An 18449-nucleotide genomic window follows, 5' to 3' on the forward strand; every position below is an offset into this window, starting at 1 on the left:
AAGCTAATGATTATGGATATGTAAAAATCAGGGGAATTTTAAGAGGATATTGAAAAAGTGAGGAGGACCATCTCTATAGTGGATGGATGGAATCACTTATGATCCATTGGATGGTAGGGACCATCTCTATGCCATCCACTGAATGGGGAGGACCAGCTCTCTACCGTGTTCAACTACTGTCCTGATTGAACTTATGAGTCCTTTCTAAGTAACAATTGTCCAAATTTACCCTATCCTATTTTCAACCAGGAATTGACAGGACATATAAATGCTTTGAAAATATGTTGCAAAATACAACCCGCACAAAATTGGATTAAGATCAATTCCTATAATCAGAAGAAAATTCCATTAATTTTACTGTCGGCAGACAAAATACTGCAGGTGTGCTACATACATCCCATTCATCTTCAAGATGTTTCAATGTGAATGTAGAGCTTGAGGCCTCTGCAATAAAAAATCCTATATGTATTCTTGTAAATTCTTGTTTTCTCTTATCGCAAGGTATATTTACTAATTAGTAAATGAATTGCGAGTTCTCAGCATCCATGCGGTCAAGCACCCGCCGTGCCTCCTCTTCTGTTGCTGGCACAACACTCCGAATCCTCAGTCCATTTTTCATGGCCTCTGGACGCACAGTGAATGTGAAGTGAAATGTATTTGATACCTGTTTATAACATAAAATGCATAAAAACGTAAGCTACTGTTGGAAGAATCTGAAATTTCACATCAAAAGTGTGACAGTTTATAAATAACTACTAAACCAGCTGGATTGTTGTTATACTGCTTCATCTTTCAGGATCTCACCTCACTAGATCGAAGTTCAGGCCTTGTAACATGAGCAACTACTTCAATATTGATGAGTGGCAGCTCCGGGTTGTCAAGTTCTGTGTAGAGCACACATGATTTGAGACGCAGAAAGTCTCCAACGTCCACCTGCATCAGCAGAACATTGTGATCCCTTCTAATATGTACTTGTTCTGAATGACTCCTAAAGCAGAACATGGTAATGTAAACGCTCCCCAAGAAGCTCGCAAAAATGGTAATCAGTAATATCCTTTTGAATAGATATATCAATGCAACATTTTGCTGATCAAGCAAGCTGTGCTAAGGAAATCAACCATGAACTAGCTAAAGTGTAAACAGAAAATCATAAAATGTATGCATTCTTTCAAATGTGTTAATTTTTGGTGTCAATGCCACATGGGTAGAATCCAACAATTTCCTTGTCAAAAAGGGCATTACCCAATGTTGGTCCCAGCTACCTGGGGTCTTGGGAGGGGTACACTGGCTACGGTCCTTGTCACATTGATTAAATTTGATAGCTAGGAGCTTATGACTTCACAACACTTCCTAGTAGAGATTCCAAGTGAAAGTTTCAAAGATAATCTTATGCATTCTTGCCTTTGGACATAATGGAAACATGTGGAGATTGGGGAGAGGAATAACAATTGGCTACTATTATTCTGGAGTTTCTGATTCTTTTTTTTCCCTTCCGAACTTGTGAATAGTTTATACACTGCAATTTGCTGCATGTCCATGGAGGTGGGGGGATGGGGGGTATGGGAAATTTGGTTTCCTCGTGGGAGTAGAAGTTTAGCCAAATCCTAATGATCCGAAGTATGAGAAGTGGATGCAAGAGAATCTCCTATTGGTGTCGTGGTTGGTGAACTCCATCATGGTTTCAAATGTTGCCAAATGTCGTTAATGTCGCTTGACATATGTCGATGTCGAGGCTCACCGACGTGAAAATGGATGGTAATATAAAAATTACATTATGTCGGTTGACATTTCCTATATTTCGGAAGTGTCGACCAAATCGGTCCAAATAACAAAAAAAAATACAGTTTTTCCTATTATGTCGACAAGATGTCGACTAATGTACATTAAAAATATAATATATTAGTATATTATATTAATATAATACAGTATATTAATATAGATTATTCCATTAATAATTTCTATTTAATATTTCAAATAAAATATTTATAAAAAGGAATTAACAAAATATAAAAACAAAAGAATAAATTAATTACTTTATAATATAAAACATAAAATATTTTTCAAGTAATAAAATATTAACTAGTTAGTATTTTTTAAAATATTTATTAAAATCAGAAAATGTTTATTAAATTTTATAATAAACCATATTCTACATTTAATATAAAAAATCAGAATAAATTTAATAAATTTTATACTAAATATTATAAATTTAGTATTAAAAATCACAATAAATTCATTAAGTTTTATAAGAAATCAGAATTTATCATAATCTTAATACTACAAAAAGGAGAATCAGTTTATTAAATTTATAATAAAACATAATGTATTATAATTTTAATATTTAAAAAATCAGAATAAATGTATTCCTATTTACTAGTGTGAAATAAATATATTAGAATTTATAATAAATCAGAATTCAAAATAAGAAAAGAAAATATCAGATAACCTTGTAAAAACATCAAAATGCATAATAAATCAGTAAATCCTCATTTACTACTTTGTTATTGATCTTAGTTTCTTAGCTATATATAATGGTTGGGAATAAGATAATAGTCTAGAAATATGTATTAATGTTTCTTTTATCATTTTACAAAATCCCCCTGCATATTTCTACAATGTCTCTAATTTTTATAATATTTCCCCTCAGCATTTCCGACATATCCGACATATGTCCTATACATCAGCATTTTAAACCTTGAACTCCATACATAAGTAGGAACTATCTGTGATGAGAACTGCCAAAGAAATTTGTGGAGTGTTGTTTGGAGACCATGGAGTGCAAGAGCTCCAAAGAAGCAGCTACCTACAAGAGGGAAGCAGGGTGTTTGGGTTTTAGGCGTCTGAATCCTGAGTACAACATTTTTTTTTTATAGTAAAACAAAAATTTTACAGAAATTACAAAAAAAGGAGAGAAGCAGTCACCCGAGAGAAGAAAGTAATCCTACACCCTACCCCAACCCAGCTCCAATCCCTCAACAAACAACCAACAGAAACACCCCAAAAGACATAAATACCAACACCGAAACAAGCTAAAGCATCAAAAAAATACCCAGGCACACAACCAATATTTTGATAAACAACTTACAAGTTACAACCCAAAAGGCAAACACATACCAACGAAACAAAACTTGACTCCATTACTTAGTTTCACCAATGGCTTGAACAGAAAACTCTTTGCTTCTCTTGGAAAATTTCTTTGATTTCTTCACCATTTTTAAAGGACCAACACCAAATAAACCCCCTTTCAACCTGGCAAAAACTTTTGAAATCTGCACTGTTTGATGAATTTTCTGCCTTCAAAAACGTCTTAGTGCATCACGAGTTTTCTCGGAATGATATATCTCTTTTACAGGCATATAGAGAGTAGAAGGATGATCATGTTACAGTAGTCAACATCTGATAATTCTACTGTTACTCTTGTCACATCTAGACTAAAAGTATGGTCCTTTTTAAGAAAGAGTGGTTCATCAATCCATGAAAACAAATGTGTGCAATTATTATAAAAAGTCCAAGTACAGGAAACTTTACCCACACCTAGTTATTTCCCAGTTTAAAAAGAACAACAGGAGAAGCATAAATGAAGAAACTTAGAAAATGCACACACCTGAGCTGAGGTGCCTGGATTGAAGTAAATGTATGCCTTTGAAAGAGGCTGTGCCTGGATTGAAGTAAGGTGCACGTCTTAAAATGTGCCTCACCTGTGCACCTAGGTGTGCAACTGTGCATTTTAAAACACTGATCCAAATGTTCAACAACATTAACTACACCTTTTTGCATAATAAATGGAAGGACACTTTATTAATAGTGATAGTGTTCCCTTTAGGATACATGGTATGCACAAGTGGTGGAACCAAAATGCCATTTTGATTTTAACCACTCATCCAAAATTCCAATTATCATATGATCATATTTTCTCTAACATGGTTTTAACCACTCATCCAAAAGAATGCAATGGATGGGATAGCTAACAGTATATGTTAGCCGGATATGACAAGGGCATGACTGGAAAAGGAGCCAGATATATAGAATTTACACTAAAAACCAGAAACTGTGAAGTCTGTTTTCTCCGGTGAAGGGTTTCTTGTCTGAAGTTTTGGTGGAGAGTAAAGTCTCTTACAGGTGGAGGTAAGCGAAGATGGGAAGCCTTCAACTGGTACCGTAGATTGGAGAACGAAAGGAGGGCAAGGCGCAATCTTTCTTACAGTGAAGCGGCGGCTGCTGGGGTTTGGCCTGCTTTTGGGGCGTCGGAGGTGAAATGGGTGGATGGTAAAAGGGTGGTAGCTACGGACGCTCAGGGGGTGACTGCAAGAAGAAAATTCTTGAGGAACTGTTTGGTGAGCAGGTTCCGTTGGGGGGAGGAGATTAGGGAGGTAGAGAGATGGGCAAACAGATTTTGGAGGGAGGTAGGGGGTGTGAGAGTGAAGAAAATGGCGGACGGACTTTTCACCTGTCCGTCGAGAGCTGGTGCGGAATGGGTCTTAAGGCAAGGTCCTTGGCAGTTGGGAAGAAACCCCCTTTTACTGTACCGGTGGGGGGCGAGTGCGGGTTGTCATTACCCTAACCCTTTCGCAGTAGGGGAGGACTTAGAGTCGAGTTGGATTAGGGTTTTTGGACTTCCACTTCTGCTCTGGTGCCCAAGTGTAATAAGGGCTATTGGGGATGGGAACCAAATCCCGAACAAGGTTGAAGTGGTGGCGGGGGAAGTGGTCTTCACTGTCCAGATCTGGCAAGAGGTGCTGCCGTCTGCTCGAAGATGGAGAGGTGGAGAAGAGCTGTCTCGTGATGACCAGATAGAAGAAAAGGGGTGTTCAAACTGCTCCAAAACTTTGGTCCTGGAAGACTTGGGCGAAAGCGAGCTCCCCTGTTTTTCTGAAGCAGTGCGTAGCCAGAAGACTGGGACGCGAGTAGCTTCTCCGGCGGCCGGTGATAGAGAAGAAGATGCAGGTTTGAGGGATCCTTTGAACCGTCCGATCTTGGCGACTTCGAATGGTCCGATGGGCACGCCCAGGAATCTGCTGTAAAGGATATTCGAGTTTCAAATTTGGGGGCAGCGGGCAGGCTTTGGGAGTTGAAGCTATTAAAGACTTAATTAGAGAGTGCCTTGTCGAGCTCCAGCTGGCACCTAGGGAGGGCCGCGTGCCAGTGGGTCATCACAAGGTCTACCAGCCCCCCCTCCTCGAGTCTCAGGGGGGCCGTGGCAGTTCGGATGAAGCTACTGGGCCTAGAGTGCTTTACCCAGCCCAGCCGGCTCAACAATCTTTTAACCTGGAAGTTGGGCCTGGGCCCAATGGTTATAATGAGTCCAGTTCCCCCTCTGATCGATGGGCGCATATGTCTCCAGAGCTCAGTCCTCCAGTTGGGTGTGGGTTCTGGGGCTGCTCGGGATTCTCAGGAACGACGGGGGATTGCTTCACGTAGGGAGAAGAAGGGAGGAGGGGGAGCTTTGGACCCCGGCTCTGGGGTTGTGAAGTTTTTGCCTTCCCATTCTACTGCTTTGGAAGGTGAGATACAGTTAAAATCCAACCAGCTAGCGGTGCTGAGAGAGGAAGAGGAGCTGATGGAGGTAGATCCGATAGTGATGGTGGCTGCAGATTCTCAAGTTATAGGCGGTGGAGGTGAACTAGAGGGTGCTGGGTCACAGGTGGAAGGTAGGAAGTTCAGTGAAACCGCTAGGGGTGCTGTTTCGGATGGGCGGCCTTAGAAGTGCAGCAATCTGTTATTGGTTTAGCCGAACCTAGTAAGGGAGCATCTTGAAAGTGCTTTTGATTCTTCTTGGGTTTCTTCTAAGTTGATGGGTTTGGGAAAGTTTCTGGGGATCTTGTTAGAAGGTTTGGAAGAGGAAACAATTAAGTAGTTGGAGGGGGTAGAGAAAAGAATGCATCTAGCCAGGGGGGAAAGCTACAGTAAAGAAGGGGGGTAACAAATCCAAAAGAAGTAGAGAATTGCTACGCTTGACTTGGAACCTTAACGATAAAGCAGGCAGTAGTGGTTGTTTTTTGGTTTTGTTGTTGAGTTCAAGGTATTATCCTGGAATGTTAGGGGATTGGGGTCGGGGAGGAGGCGTGTAGTTTGTGACTCTCTGAAAAATTCAGGTTCAAAAGTGGTTTTGATTCAAGAAACTAAGTTGGAAAGTGTGGAGGCTGCAGTGGTTAGAAGTATCTTGGGGGGAGGGGGAGGTTAGGGCCAGCAGTTGGTAGTGCAGGGGGGTTACTGAGCATGTGAGACCCGACAGTTTGCAGCTTGATTTCTCATCAGTTAGGAAATTTTTCAATTTCCCTTGTCTTGAAATTTGCAGATGGTAATGTGTGTCGAATCACTAATGTGTATGGTCCTAATGACAGAAGTTGGAGGGAGTTTTGGGAGGAATTGGTCGTGGCTAGGGGAAGTCTTGCTTTTCCTTGGGTCATTGGTGGGGACTTTAATGTCACTCTTTTTGCAGATGAGAGAAGCTCGGGTGGGAGAAGATCGAGGGATATGGTGCAGTTTGCTGATCTTATCAACAGATTTGAACTTCAAGATTTACCTCTCCATGGTAACAGGTTTACTTGGACCAACAATCAAGATCTTCCTACCCTAGTGAGGCTGGACAGGTTTCTAGTTACTTCTAATTGGGAAGATATCTTCTCGGAGTTTAAGCAGGCTGCCCTTCCAAGACCAGTGTCAGACCATATTCCTATTCAGCTGGTTTGTGGTGTTAGAGTGAGAGCAAAAATTCCTTTCAAATTAGAGAATGCTCAGTTTGAGGATGATTCTCTTGTTCCTTTGCTGAAGTTTGTTTGGGAGGACCTACAAGTGGGGGGTACCAGTTCATTCATCTTAGTAAAGAAATTGGGGGCCATTAAAGCAAGACTAAAGATTTGGAAATTGGAGAAAAGTTTGAGTTTAGATACTGATAAGAAGGCTCTCCTGAGTACCATAAAGGAGATTGACACAGTTGAAGAGTTAGGTCCTATTACTGAGGAGCTCAGATTAAAAAGATTTCAGGCTAAGTTGAAGTTTGACAAATTGGCAGTGGAAAAATAAATTAAATGGAGGCAAAGAGCCAAATTGGCTTGGCTGAAAGAGGCCCTATTACTGAGGAGTTTAAGTTTGACACATTTTTTTCACAAAATGGCAAATGCTAAAGCTAGAGCTTCTGTAATTACCAAACTGGAGGGAGAGGGCAGGGTAGGTATCACTGAGACTGATATGAAGCTTGTGGCAACTAGCTTTTACAAGAAGTTGTATAAGGAATCTTGGTCCTTCAGACCTTTTCCTAGATCCCTTTCTTTTAACCAGTTGAGTGATGAGCAGTCTTCACTCATTGAGAGACCTTTCTCTAAGGAGGAAATTAAAGAAGCTATCAAGTTGTTGGCTGATGAGAAGTCTCTAGGGCCTAATGGTCTTACAAATCTCTTCCATATTAAATGCTGGGATGCGGTGAGACAGGACATCTTGAATGTTTTCCAGGATTTTTTTGAGAGGGGTTCATTGTAGAGAAGTCTGAACACTACCTTCATTACCCTCATTCCAAAGATTGAAGGTGCAGTGAATATTAAGGATTTCAGGCTGATTAGTCTTCTGCATAGCTTCTATAAAATCCTAGCTAAAGTGCTTGCTGAAAGATTGAAAGCAGTCCTTGGTAGTGTTATCTCAAATAACCAAAGTGCTTTTATTCCGGGTAGGCAGATGCTGGATTCTGTTCTTATTGCCAATGAGCTCATTCATTCCAAGAAAAAAGAAGGTTCCCTAGGGTTGATTTGTAAACTTGATATTGAGAAGGCCTATGATCATGTTAATTAGAGATGTGTGGACCTTGTGCCTCATCAGATGAATTTTGGGCAGAAATGGCGGAATTGGATTAAGGTTTGTATCACTTCCCCAAAGTTCTCAGTTTTGGTAAATGGCCAGTCTGCAGGTTTCTTTGATAGTTCCAGGGGTCTTAGGCAAGGTGACCCTCTATCTCCTCTTCTATTTATATGTGTAATGGAGATCCTCACACTTTTCTATAAGAAGGCTGTTGTGTCAAGAGAATGGGAAGGTTTTGCAATTGTGCCGGGGGGAGAGAAAGTGAATATTCTTCAATTTGCAGATGATACATTGTGTTTTGTGGATGCATCCCCCTCTCAGGTGGAGTTAATCCTTGGGATCCTGTCTTGGTTTGAAGTGATTACAGGCCTAAAATTCAATTGGGATAAGAGCCAAATTATCCCAGTTGGACTTGTTCCCAATTTAGCAGAGTGTGTTGGTGCTTTGGCTTGTTAGATTGAGTCCCTTCCAGTCAAATATTTGGGACTCCCGCTAGGGGTGAGTGGTGGTTCCTCTGCTATTTGAGACCCAGCTATTGAGAGATTGTAAAGGAAGTTGGCTTCTTGGAAGGCAAAATACCTATCATTTGAAGGGAGGGTGACTCTGATTAAGAGTACTCTCTCCAATTTACCTACCTACTTCCTATCTCTATTCTATATTCCTAAGAATGTTGCAAATTAAATTGAAAAGCTTCAAAGGAATTTTCTTTGGAGAGGATGGGAAGAGGAGAAAAAAGTGCACTTGGTGAATTGGGAGCAAGTCTGCCTCCCCAAAATTGAAGGGGGGTTAGGTATAAGGAAGCTGAAGTATTTTAACTCTGCTCTCCTCGGTAAATGGATTTGGAGATTTGCTGTAGAATCTGATGCTTAGTGGAGATCTCTCATTGCCAGCAAATATGGTGTGAGTTGGGGCAATTGGAGAACTAGGGACCCCCCTCTTAACTGGGGTAACTCTCTATGGAAAGGGATAATGAAGAACTTTTCAGATCTGGTCAGGGGGTCTCAATCAGGGTTGGTAATGGTAATAAGACCAAATTCTGGAAGGACCCTTCGTGCTCAGATGTTCCTCTTGCTGAGTCCTTCCCACTTCTTTTCCAGTGTGCTTCAGATCAAGAGGCCTCAGTTGCTGAGTGCTATAGTATTTCTGGTGGTTCAGTTCTTTGGACTCCCTCTTTTCAAAGAAACCTCTTTGGTTGGGAGGTGGAAGAGGCAGTGGATCTCTTGATCTGTCTTCAATATCAAGAGTTGGATTATAGTTCGGAGGATAAGAGGATAAGTGGCATTGGAAGTGGAATTCTGATGGGATGTTTTCAATTAAATCTTTGGCTGCTATGCTTGGTAGGAGGGGGTGTTCCTGATTTTCCAGTTCAGCAAGTGTGGAATCCCATCAGTCCGACTAAAGCCAGCTTCCTAGTTTGGACTATGGCTCTTAATAAATGCCTTTCCAAGGAGAACCTTGTGAAAAGGGGATTTCAGATTTCGGACCTGTCTTGCAGTTTATGTGGGTGCAGTGCTGAATCTACTGATCATTTGTGTATCCACTGCCCGTTTTCTGCTCAGTTGTGGAACCACTTCCTCAATGCTTTGAAGGTTTGTTGGGTGATGCCGAGGTCGGTAAAAGAGCTGTTATGTTGCTGGCAGATATTGGGCTTGAGCAAGAAAAAGAAGACTTTATGGAAGATGATTCCAATTGCTGTAATCTGGTGTATCTGGACTGAGAGGAATAGAAGAGTGTTCGGTAACAAGTTTCTAAGTCTAGAGGACTTAACCCAGAAGTTAGTGGGCAAGCTGATTTCTTGGTTGTCTGTGGCAGCAGATTTTAGAAACTGTAATGTGTCAGATGTATTATTTTCTTTGTCTTGATGGCTTGTGTAATTGCTGATTAGATCGGTCAGCCTGTTCTGGGACTCATCTCAGCCTCTTGTGTGCATTTCATTCTCAATAAATATTACTTTACCTTTTTCAAAAAAAAAAAAAAAATTGATGTATCAGACATGATAGAGATAGACTACCTTTGTCTAGGTATCTAAGTGTAATAGCTCACAGTTGTAGCATAAATGATTAAAATTAAAAGAATTACTTGTCAGCACTAATGCTAGTAAAAGGAATAAGAAATAGCCTTATCACTCACAGGTTTTAGGAAATCAACATGGTCAACTTCTAGAAAGCAGGGCACCATGCCAGCAAAGGCATAAGCTGTTGAGAATGCCAGCTCAAATGCTCTGTTCATCAAGAACCCTCCAAATATTCGACCATGCATGTTCCTTTGCTGTGGCTGACAAATCAAAGAATTCTGAAGGCGGGTATCCCTCATAAGAATGCTATCTCTGTTCGCCAAAGCTGGCATATCACAGAAGATTCGTCCTTCAGCCAACAAAGCTTCAAGCCGATCAACCTCCCCATTTGCAAGGTCCTTTTTATGTTGTCCTCTCTTCAATTTCCTCAACTTATTTCTTGCCTCTGCTTCTTCCCAAAGCTTCTTTTCTTGTTGAGTTTCAGGTGAAATCCGGTTCACTGGAGCAGATTTTCCGGTCTTAGAGTCACGAGCTACAAATGTGAAGTTTGCTGTAAGAGCTATTGAATTTGAAGGATGTGAGCTCTCTGCAAGACAAAAGTCTTCATATTATAATATGGAAAGAAAATACAGACAACACTAAGAAACTTATGAGAAAAAGTATCAAAATACGATAAATTATGGGTAAATACCCTTGGTTATAGTATCATACTATTATATCAGTCACATATTAATAGGATAAGGAAGCATACACATATGTCAACATACTTATTTAAGACAAGGAAATGCATATGTCAAGATGGAGGAACAAGACTCGTATAGCCAACACCAAATAGGTTGGATATGGCTTTGTTGGGTTGATGAACAGACACATGCTTTGCAGTATCACAAGTTGAACTGCATCAGGAAATATGTGAACATCTTAATCAGATTTCTGGAAGAAATAGCATACAATTTACCAGAGTTTGAATTTATTAAGTCCTAGAAATTGGTGTAAACTCTACTAGTACAGATTCTCAGATTTTATTCTGAAAAATATTAGATGCCTGTAAGCCAATTTGAAAGGAATGTAAAATATAAAAAAAAAAAAAAAATTCTAATAATGAGTCCAAGTACCTTCTATAGGTTGAGTCACTTCAAGTTGAATCTCGATGGATGAGCGTCCAACCCATACGACAGAACCCGCTATTTTCAGATCAGTGTCAACACGGATTGGCTTCTTCAGAATTATTTTGTCAACAGATGCAGTGACTAATAAGAGAGGCCTTGTTAAGCTATCATCATTGCAACAGTGCTGATTCAAAAAAAAAAAAAAAAGTAATCAGGAAAAAAGGTCTGTTTCTATAAATTCAGGATTTTCTAATTACACAAAAATCAATTATATTGAAAACAACAAAAGATCAACATGATGGTATAGCAAGCCACAATTGCTGCACCTACTATGTAAAATTGCAAAATGGCCTACATCTTGGGTATTTGAGTTGTGGTATGCGATATAGTCCATTAAAGTGATCTAGGTTCAAATTTGAGTGGACAAGTGAGGTTCAAAATTGGCTCAATAAAATAAGCATAAGCATCTAAAATCTAGAGTTTTAATCCAAACCCAAAACAAAATGTCATTGGTGGGCTAAAGGATCTTATGTCGGTTTCAAGGTCAATCTTCTTCTTTGAATCCACTGAATGGTTGATCTCACTGTTCTAGTTTGTATTAAAAACTTGAAGAGGCGGCAAGGATGTTATGATTGAATCACTTCTAGTTAAAGCTCAATGGATGAGCATCCAACTCATATGACAGAACCAGCTATTTTCAGATCAGTGTCAACACGGATTGGCTTCTTCGGAACTATTTTGTCAACAGATGCATTGGTAAAAAGGGAGGTTTTGTTATGCTATAATCATTGCAATAGTGCTGTTTCACAAAAAAAAAAGTAAATCACGAAAAAAAAAGGATTATTTCTATAATTCAGGGGTCTAATTACACTAGTCAACTATATTGAAATCAACAAAAATAAACATGAAGGCATGGCAAGCTGTAATTCCTTTACCTATCATGTAAAATTGGAAATGGATTCAATGGAATCTAGCATCTAGGTTCAAAATTGAGTAGACAAGTTAGGTTCAAAAATGACTCAATAAAATAAGCATAAGGATCCAAAATCTAGTTGGAGCAAAGAAATGCATATAAAATCTAGAGTATTTTTCAAACCCTAAAACAAAATGTTATTGGTGGGCTGAAGGATCTTTGGTCACAGTTCAATCTTCTTTGTTTGATTCGTTTAAGGGTAGAGCTCATTGCTCCAGTTTGAATTGCAAATTTTGAAGAGGAAGTAAGGATACCATGACTTGAGTATTACTCTTGATCCAAACATACTTCTTCAATACTAGTCAAAGTAAATAGAAAATAAGGAGCAAGAGCTGAATAGGGAAATGATGATATAAGCCATGGACCATGGAAACAAATGGAACTATCAAAAACCAGAAGCTACAACAATGTAATCCAATTTCCAGAAACTGGCTCTACACACTAGCAATTCAGGAAACCATCTTTCCAATTGCCATGCCAAATCAAAAACATTTCACAAATCCACTTTGTTTTTTTCTACTAACAAATTTGAGCCCCAAAATAGCACTTGTGGAATCTAGGGACTTTGACCGTGGTGTCAGCAACCTTATAAGAAACAATTAAGAACCCAACATTTCTGCGGGAAACTACAAAGAAAAACTAGCTTCTTAACTGATTCAATCATTTCATAATAGAAGAGTAGCAAATTGAGCGAAACTGATTCAATCATTTCATAAAATCGTATTTCAAGCACAAACCATTAATATAAATCTTGCAAAACTGCAGTGGAAGAGCTCGCGTTACCTTGACAGATATGGTCCCCGCGAGGGCATCAAGATCCTCCAACAATTTTCCAATCCTGACTTCGTTCCATGGGTCTCTGTACTGCTCTCTCAGGACGTAATCAGTGGAAAAATTGTAGAGAATGCTGGTCCGGCTCTGTGCCGGTGTTTTTGTGAGCAATTCACTCTGTGGAGGAGCGTCTTTGGGCGGGTCGATCAGCCTCTCGAAAATGCTTGATCTTGCTTCCCAAAGAGCATTTGTAACAGGAGAATTATACATTCCGGGCCATAGGCTAAGTGGTTTTCTTATGGAAGAGCTCGCGTCGATTGATGGAGAATGCTCAAAAGGAGAAGTGAAGGTGGAAACAACAGGGATGGTATTGGAAGGGGAGAATTCAGAACCCATTGAACCCTCTGGTTTCTGAGATGGGTCCGATGTTACAGAAGAAAAGGCCTTTATTTGAATTGAGTTGGGTGGTTTTAGTTCAACGCTTTTGATTATCTGAGAAGATGAGGTTGCAGTTTTGGTGAGTTGCTGAACAGGGTTTGGTGATTTCTGCTCGGGCGTAGAAACAGAATCAATTAAAAAGGAAGAATGAATGGGTGTTCGGGTGGTTTTCTGGTGGAGTTTGATGGCGTTAAATGCAGTGGAGACGGGTCTGCAGAAATGGAGAAATGGCTTCACGGATTGTTTCATGGCTGGAGAGTGGAGAGACATTCAAATAATTCTTGGTTCATATGATGTCATGGCAATTGGAGGTTATCAACCATTGTTGATTCCTTCATGGCCGGAATCATTTAAACATGGGTAAATTACAAAGAGCCCCCTATGGAATCCGAGTCCGAGACAAATACCCCCTAACTTTCATTTAGAACAAAAACCCCTAAAGTTTTACTTTACAACAAATACCCCCTCCGTTAAAGTTCCGTCAATTAATTTCCAAAAAGACTCTTATTCAGCTGTTTATTTTTTTTAAAATACCCAATTTAGCTTTTATCTTATTTATTGGAATGATTTATGATTCGATTAGTTTTCTAAATATAACATTGAAGTCTTAGTTGCTCCAGTAGATTTTTTTACAAATTTCTAGTTGGATTCAATAATCAAATGAGATGGCAGAGGTTTCTTTCTTAGATATAATTTTATGGTTTTGTTTGGTTTTTCTTGATTCATTGGAGAAATGAGTGTTTTTTTTTTATATTTTAAGATGAAGAGAGACATTTATGTCAATAAAATGAATCAAGATTTACAAAAGAAAAACATTTTTTCCATGCCAGCAAAATGATTCTTGTTATTTTAACTAGTTTCATTTGAAGAAATAGAGGTATTTAGGGTTTGAGAGAAAATGGCAAGAAAAAGAAAATAAGGAAAATTTAGGTGGGCATTTTGATAATTTAATGGGCTCTGCCATCTGACTTAATGTCTAGGGGTACTTGTGGTAAAGTGAAAGTTGAGGGGAATCTTTTTTGCAAAATAAAGTTGAGAACGTATTTGTCACTAACCCCATAGCACAAGAGAGTCTGTAATTTGCCCTTTAAATATTTAATTCCTTCAAATAAAATAAAATAGGGATAAATACACTGCACTCCACCTCAGAATTGGACCCTACATGTAATGTTGATGTGGCATTAGCCATAGATGTTCATGCCAAATTCCTTGACTGAATAGTTCAGCAATGGAGAGGTTGGATCTACTCCCAAGAATAAAACTATTCCAATACACTCCAACATGATATGTGTCCTCGCATCCCACACATAATGGGTCTCTCAGTCTCATGGTGAGATGTGCAGATCATGTTAGATCCCTCTTGGAACAGTGTGTGCATGAAGAGTTTTCGCTTGAGGCTTGCCGGGAATCCCATGGCAAATGTTGTCATACTCTAAATCTCTAATCGGACAGAAGACCAAAGTAAAAGTGATCCACAGGTTTACCGGTTAATCAGGTGGTTGAATTGTTCAACCCATTAAAAACGTTAAATAACGAGGATTTTGATTTGACATTAGAGTCTGATTACGCCATCTAAGGCATTCAAGGAAAAAAAAAATACCCTTTACAAAATAAATGACATAGTTTTAACAAATAACAAATTCAGTGATGTTTTGAAAATAATGTTGAATTAGGTGAATGAGAGAAAAACTTGAACTGCATTTGGATGAAAACTATAACACAAAAGCAAAATAAAGGAAAGCCAAAACAAAGTTAAACCAGAATTTACATTATTTATTATACATATTCAAATATTAAATTGAAGAATAATAAACATATCACTTAAATATTCAATGGTCAAGTGAGACCAGTCTTTATAACTATGAGTGCTTGGGTTTAAATCTTTACATCCTCAAAATTTTTTGGGATTTATTTCCAAACAAGTTAGACTGGTTCTATTAAGATTAACCAAGGCCAGTACTTTGAGTTCGTTCTTTTTTTTTAAGGCTGTGTTTGGAAACGATGTAAGTAAGTGTGAATAGAAATATGTAGTGTAAAATGGTTCATATAAATTGCAAAATTGGGTTAGCTTTGCACTGACAAATTTACCTTTTTACCAAACAGACTTTTAGTTGCAATGGATGCAAACATGAATTCCAATAAAGCATATGCTTTTTTTTTTTATCAAAAGCCCACTTGAATGCAAATCTACTTCTTTTTTATTGATGTACTTTTACATCTTATTATCAATGTAAATATGCATTGATTTGTCATTTATCAATGCATAAATGTAATGTTGCCAAATACAGGCAAAAGTGAACCATAGTACAAATTTACCCTGAACCGGTATTTACACTCCATTTGCATCGTTTCCAAACGCAGCCTAATGGTTCAAAGGGGTTACACAATGGGGAGTAGCCCATCCCCCAAACCCATAAACCCCCCAACCCAAGTGCAAGCAGAATTCAATCATAAATCTCCACTACAACCAACAAGAGACCTTACCAACCAACCAATTGAAACCTTACCATTCTTTGAATTGATCCAAATAGGATAAACCACTAGACCCTGGAACCAGCCTGAGAGCAATTGGACAGGGTCAGTTCCAGGTCGATTCCATTCAGTTACCAGGATAACCTACCCATTTGATCACCCCTATTATAAGGTCATTTGTTGCTCAGAAAGATTTGCTAAAGGATGCTAAAATGCTGACCTTTGATGGATGGGGAACTGATGTCTATTGTGATCTTTGACTAGTAAACATCCTTACACTACCTCCTAGTTCACCTACTACATTGAAAGATGCTGCCTTGATTGACGGAGGTGGATGTGGCTGGAATTTCAAACATGCTGTCTATAACATTTGAACCTAATGTCATTGGCAGATTAAACAAATTGAACCACCTCTTTAGCCTTTGCAAACTGAAGATAAACTTGTGTGGGCACTTACACCACATTGCCAATTTACATGTCCATCAGCCACGCATTATTATAGAGTGAATGTGGTAGCTCCTCTTCTTCTGTGCATAATTGTTTTCTTGGTTTCACTTGAAACAATTTTTGGCTACAAAGGAGCTTCTCATAGGGTACATGTTTTTATGTGGAGGTGTATCACACATGCCCTCCCTCTTCGAGGCTACCTTGCACGTTTTTCTAAAAGGATTGATCCTTGTGCCCTTTGTGCTGCTGCTACAGAAGATTATGTGGGTGTTTGACATCGACCACATACATGCTACATCAGAGAAAGCAGTGCTTCAAATAACGTCTTTTTGTCTGGTATCGTTTTTCTAGAAAAAAACGTTGTTCCAAATCATGCTTTAGAAATTGGGAAGTGTAGTCTAGAGCAACGCCAAATTCAGTCTGTATTTAGTTCCGTGGTTGTTTATGGGTAGGGTGTTTATTTGTACTTTTTCACTTTAAGCATTTATTTATACTTTTTCACTTTAAACGGTTCATGTTTTTGTTGTTTGGTTGAACTTCACTTTAAAAGTTTTTTTTTCTACTCTCCACCTCAGATTAATATCCATTAAAGTGTGTCACATCAGCATTTAGTTTCATTAAACGTTGTAGTGTTTGGGGAAACATGAATTTGACGTTTCCCCAAATGCCCCATGCACAGAAATCAAAGTGTTTCAATTTTCTACCATTTATTTGATAAACGGCGAAACCAAATAATTGTTTCATTTTGTTTCATCTGCAATAAACGTCAACGCCTATGTGGTATTGATGTGACGATGTTTTTTCAATAAACACCAATAGAACCAAACACCCCCTCAATGTTTTCTGAGAAAACGGTGCATTTCTGCCAGCGGTGCAATAATGTGGCATCATCTTGGACGTTGGATAATATAGACCATGTTGATAACGTTGCTGCCAGCACTAGTACCAAACAAAACCAATGTTGTTTTCTCATAAAACAACATGTGACAGCACCGGTTCCAAACAAAAAATAACTACCATTTAAAAAAAAAAAAAAAAACAATGTTTATAACTCCACATGCCCAGTACTGTTTTTCTCAAAAAACGGTACAATGTTCCCAGCACCAATGCCAAACACCTACTATAATCATTTGTTTTTCTATTGTCCATTCATGAAATCTATTTGGTTCGGGTCCACGACATGGCTCTTTTGCGTTGATGAATATGCTCAGAAGCTTTGACGAATAGCTAACATTATGGTGGAATCACTCCACTGAGACTACTCTTGATGATATTAGTGTGTTCAGTCAATGTTCTATATTTCTTTGGACTATATATGTGTAAGGCTATATATATGTGGCAAGTTTATGGAAGATACTGATGTTTCCCCTGATGAAGTTCTCCATGCAGCACACTCTAAAATAAATGAATTGGTCAGTATGAAACAACTTCAAAGTTCAGCTTCTCAACAACCTTCACCACCAATCCCACAACCCCAAGTCACCTGGACTCTGCCATTCCATCCATTCATTAAAATCAATGTTGACAATGCACACAATTGCACCGCTTCAGGTATGGGCATAATGCTTCGGGACCATCGTAGTGTTCTCTTGTTGGCTACATCTATTCATTCTCATCTGGTTGACTTAGAGCTAGTAGAGGCTTTGGCTTTCCAAGCAGATTTGTCAATGGCTCGAGATCTTCAGCTCAGCCATGTTCACTTGGAAGGAGATGTGCAGAAGTTCGTTTTGATCTTGTTGGATGTTAATTTGGACATCCCATGGCGTTTACACAATGCGTAGTAGCCGATTTCACATCCATTCTGCATTCTTTCCAACAGTCTCTCATCTCCTTCGTCCCCAGTACAGGTAATACTATGTAGTAACTGATTACACAATGTAGTAGCCGATTGCACATGACACTCCAGACTTGGTTACTACTGCTTTCACTGGAAGCGTTTTATTCAGTGGGCGGACAGTTTGTGCTCCCACACAATTCATATTTCTAGGAGGAGGTATATGGCTGGCCTCCTACATACATGTGACCTTTCAAATTCAGATCATGGTTTTTGGAAGGAGTTTACCATGGCAATTGCTATCACCAAAACCTTAGTTGGATTTTCTAGTCTGATGTAGGCGCATGTGGCAAGGCCCAGGATGGCATCACATGGCATTGGCCGGATGCAATCCTGGCTGTCCACTGCCAACCACTCCTAAGGTAAGGTCAAGTATAAATAGGGGTGTCCCTCTCCAGGTAAAGCATCTTGTTCACTCCTGCTCTCTTGCTAGCTCTTGAGTGACTTCGTCTGAACCCTCACCTTGGACAACCCCTCTTACACACTTGACTAGTTTGACCATCGGAGTCTCTTCCCCTAGGATAACACCTGGGGCTTCTGATGTGCGATCTCTTGCTCTCAAGTTGGACACATCAGCCTCAATTAAGCAAACAGATTTACCTT

General features: G+C 39.2%; 1 protein-coding gene across 3 annotated transcripts; it reads right to left on the bottom strand.

Moving 5' to 3' along the window:
• Window positions 1-329: 329 nt before the first annotated feature.
• Window positions 330-13416, bottom strand: LOC104586819 (acyl-coenzyme A thioesterase 2, chloroplastic-like). 3 transcript variants are annotated; one of them, XM_010244183.3, is made up of 6 exons: window positions 12668-13415; window positions 10918-11095; window positions 9919-10388; window positions 3605-3658; window positions 805-933; window positions 330-664 (listed from the first exon to the last, which is right to left on the bottom strand). In XM_010244183.3, exons 1-6 carry the CDS (start codon window positions 13361-13363, stop codon window positions 515-517), a joined length of 1677 nt encoding a protein of 558 aa, XP_010242485.1. In that variant the 5' UTR covers window positions 13364-13415; the 3' UTR covers window positions 330-514. The 3 variants fall into 3 exon arrangements, with proteins under 3 accessions (XP_010242485.1, XP_010242486.1, XP_010242488.1); XM_010244184.3 differs by lacking the exon at window positions 3605-3658 and having other exon boundaries at window positions 12668-13414; XM_010244186.3 differs by lacking the exons at window positions 330-664; window positions 805-933; window positions 3605-3658 and adding an exon at window positions 2543-2803 and having other exon boundaries at window positions 12668-13416.
• Between the last annotated feature and the right edge of the window lie 5033 nt (window positions 13417-18449).

The sequence above is a fragment of the Nelumbo nucifera genome, chromosome 1 (assembly GCF_055504915.1).
Source record: "Nelumbo nucifera cultivar China Antique chromosome 1, China Antique-T2T, whole genome shotgun sequence".
Lineage (NCBI taxonomy): Eukaryota > Viridiplantae > Streptophyta > Magnoliopsida > Proteales > Nelumbonaceae > Nelumbo > Nelumbo nucifera.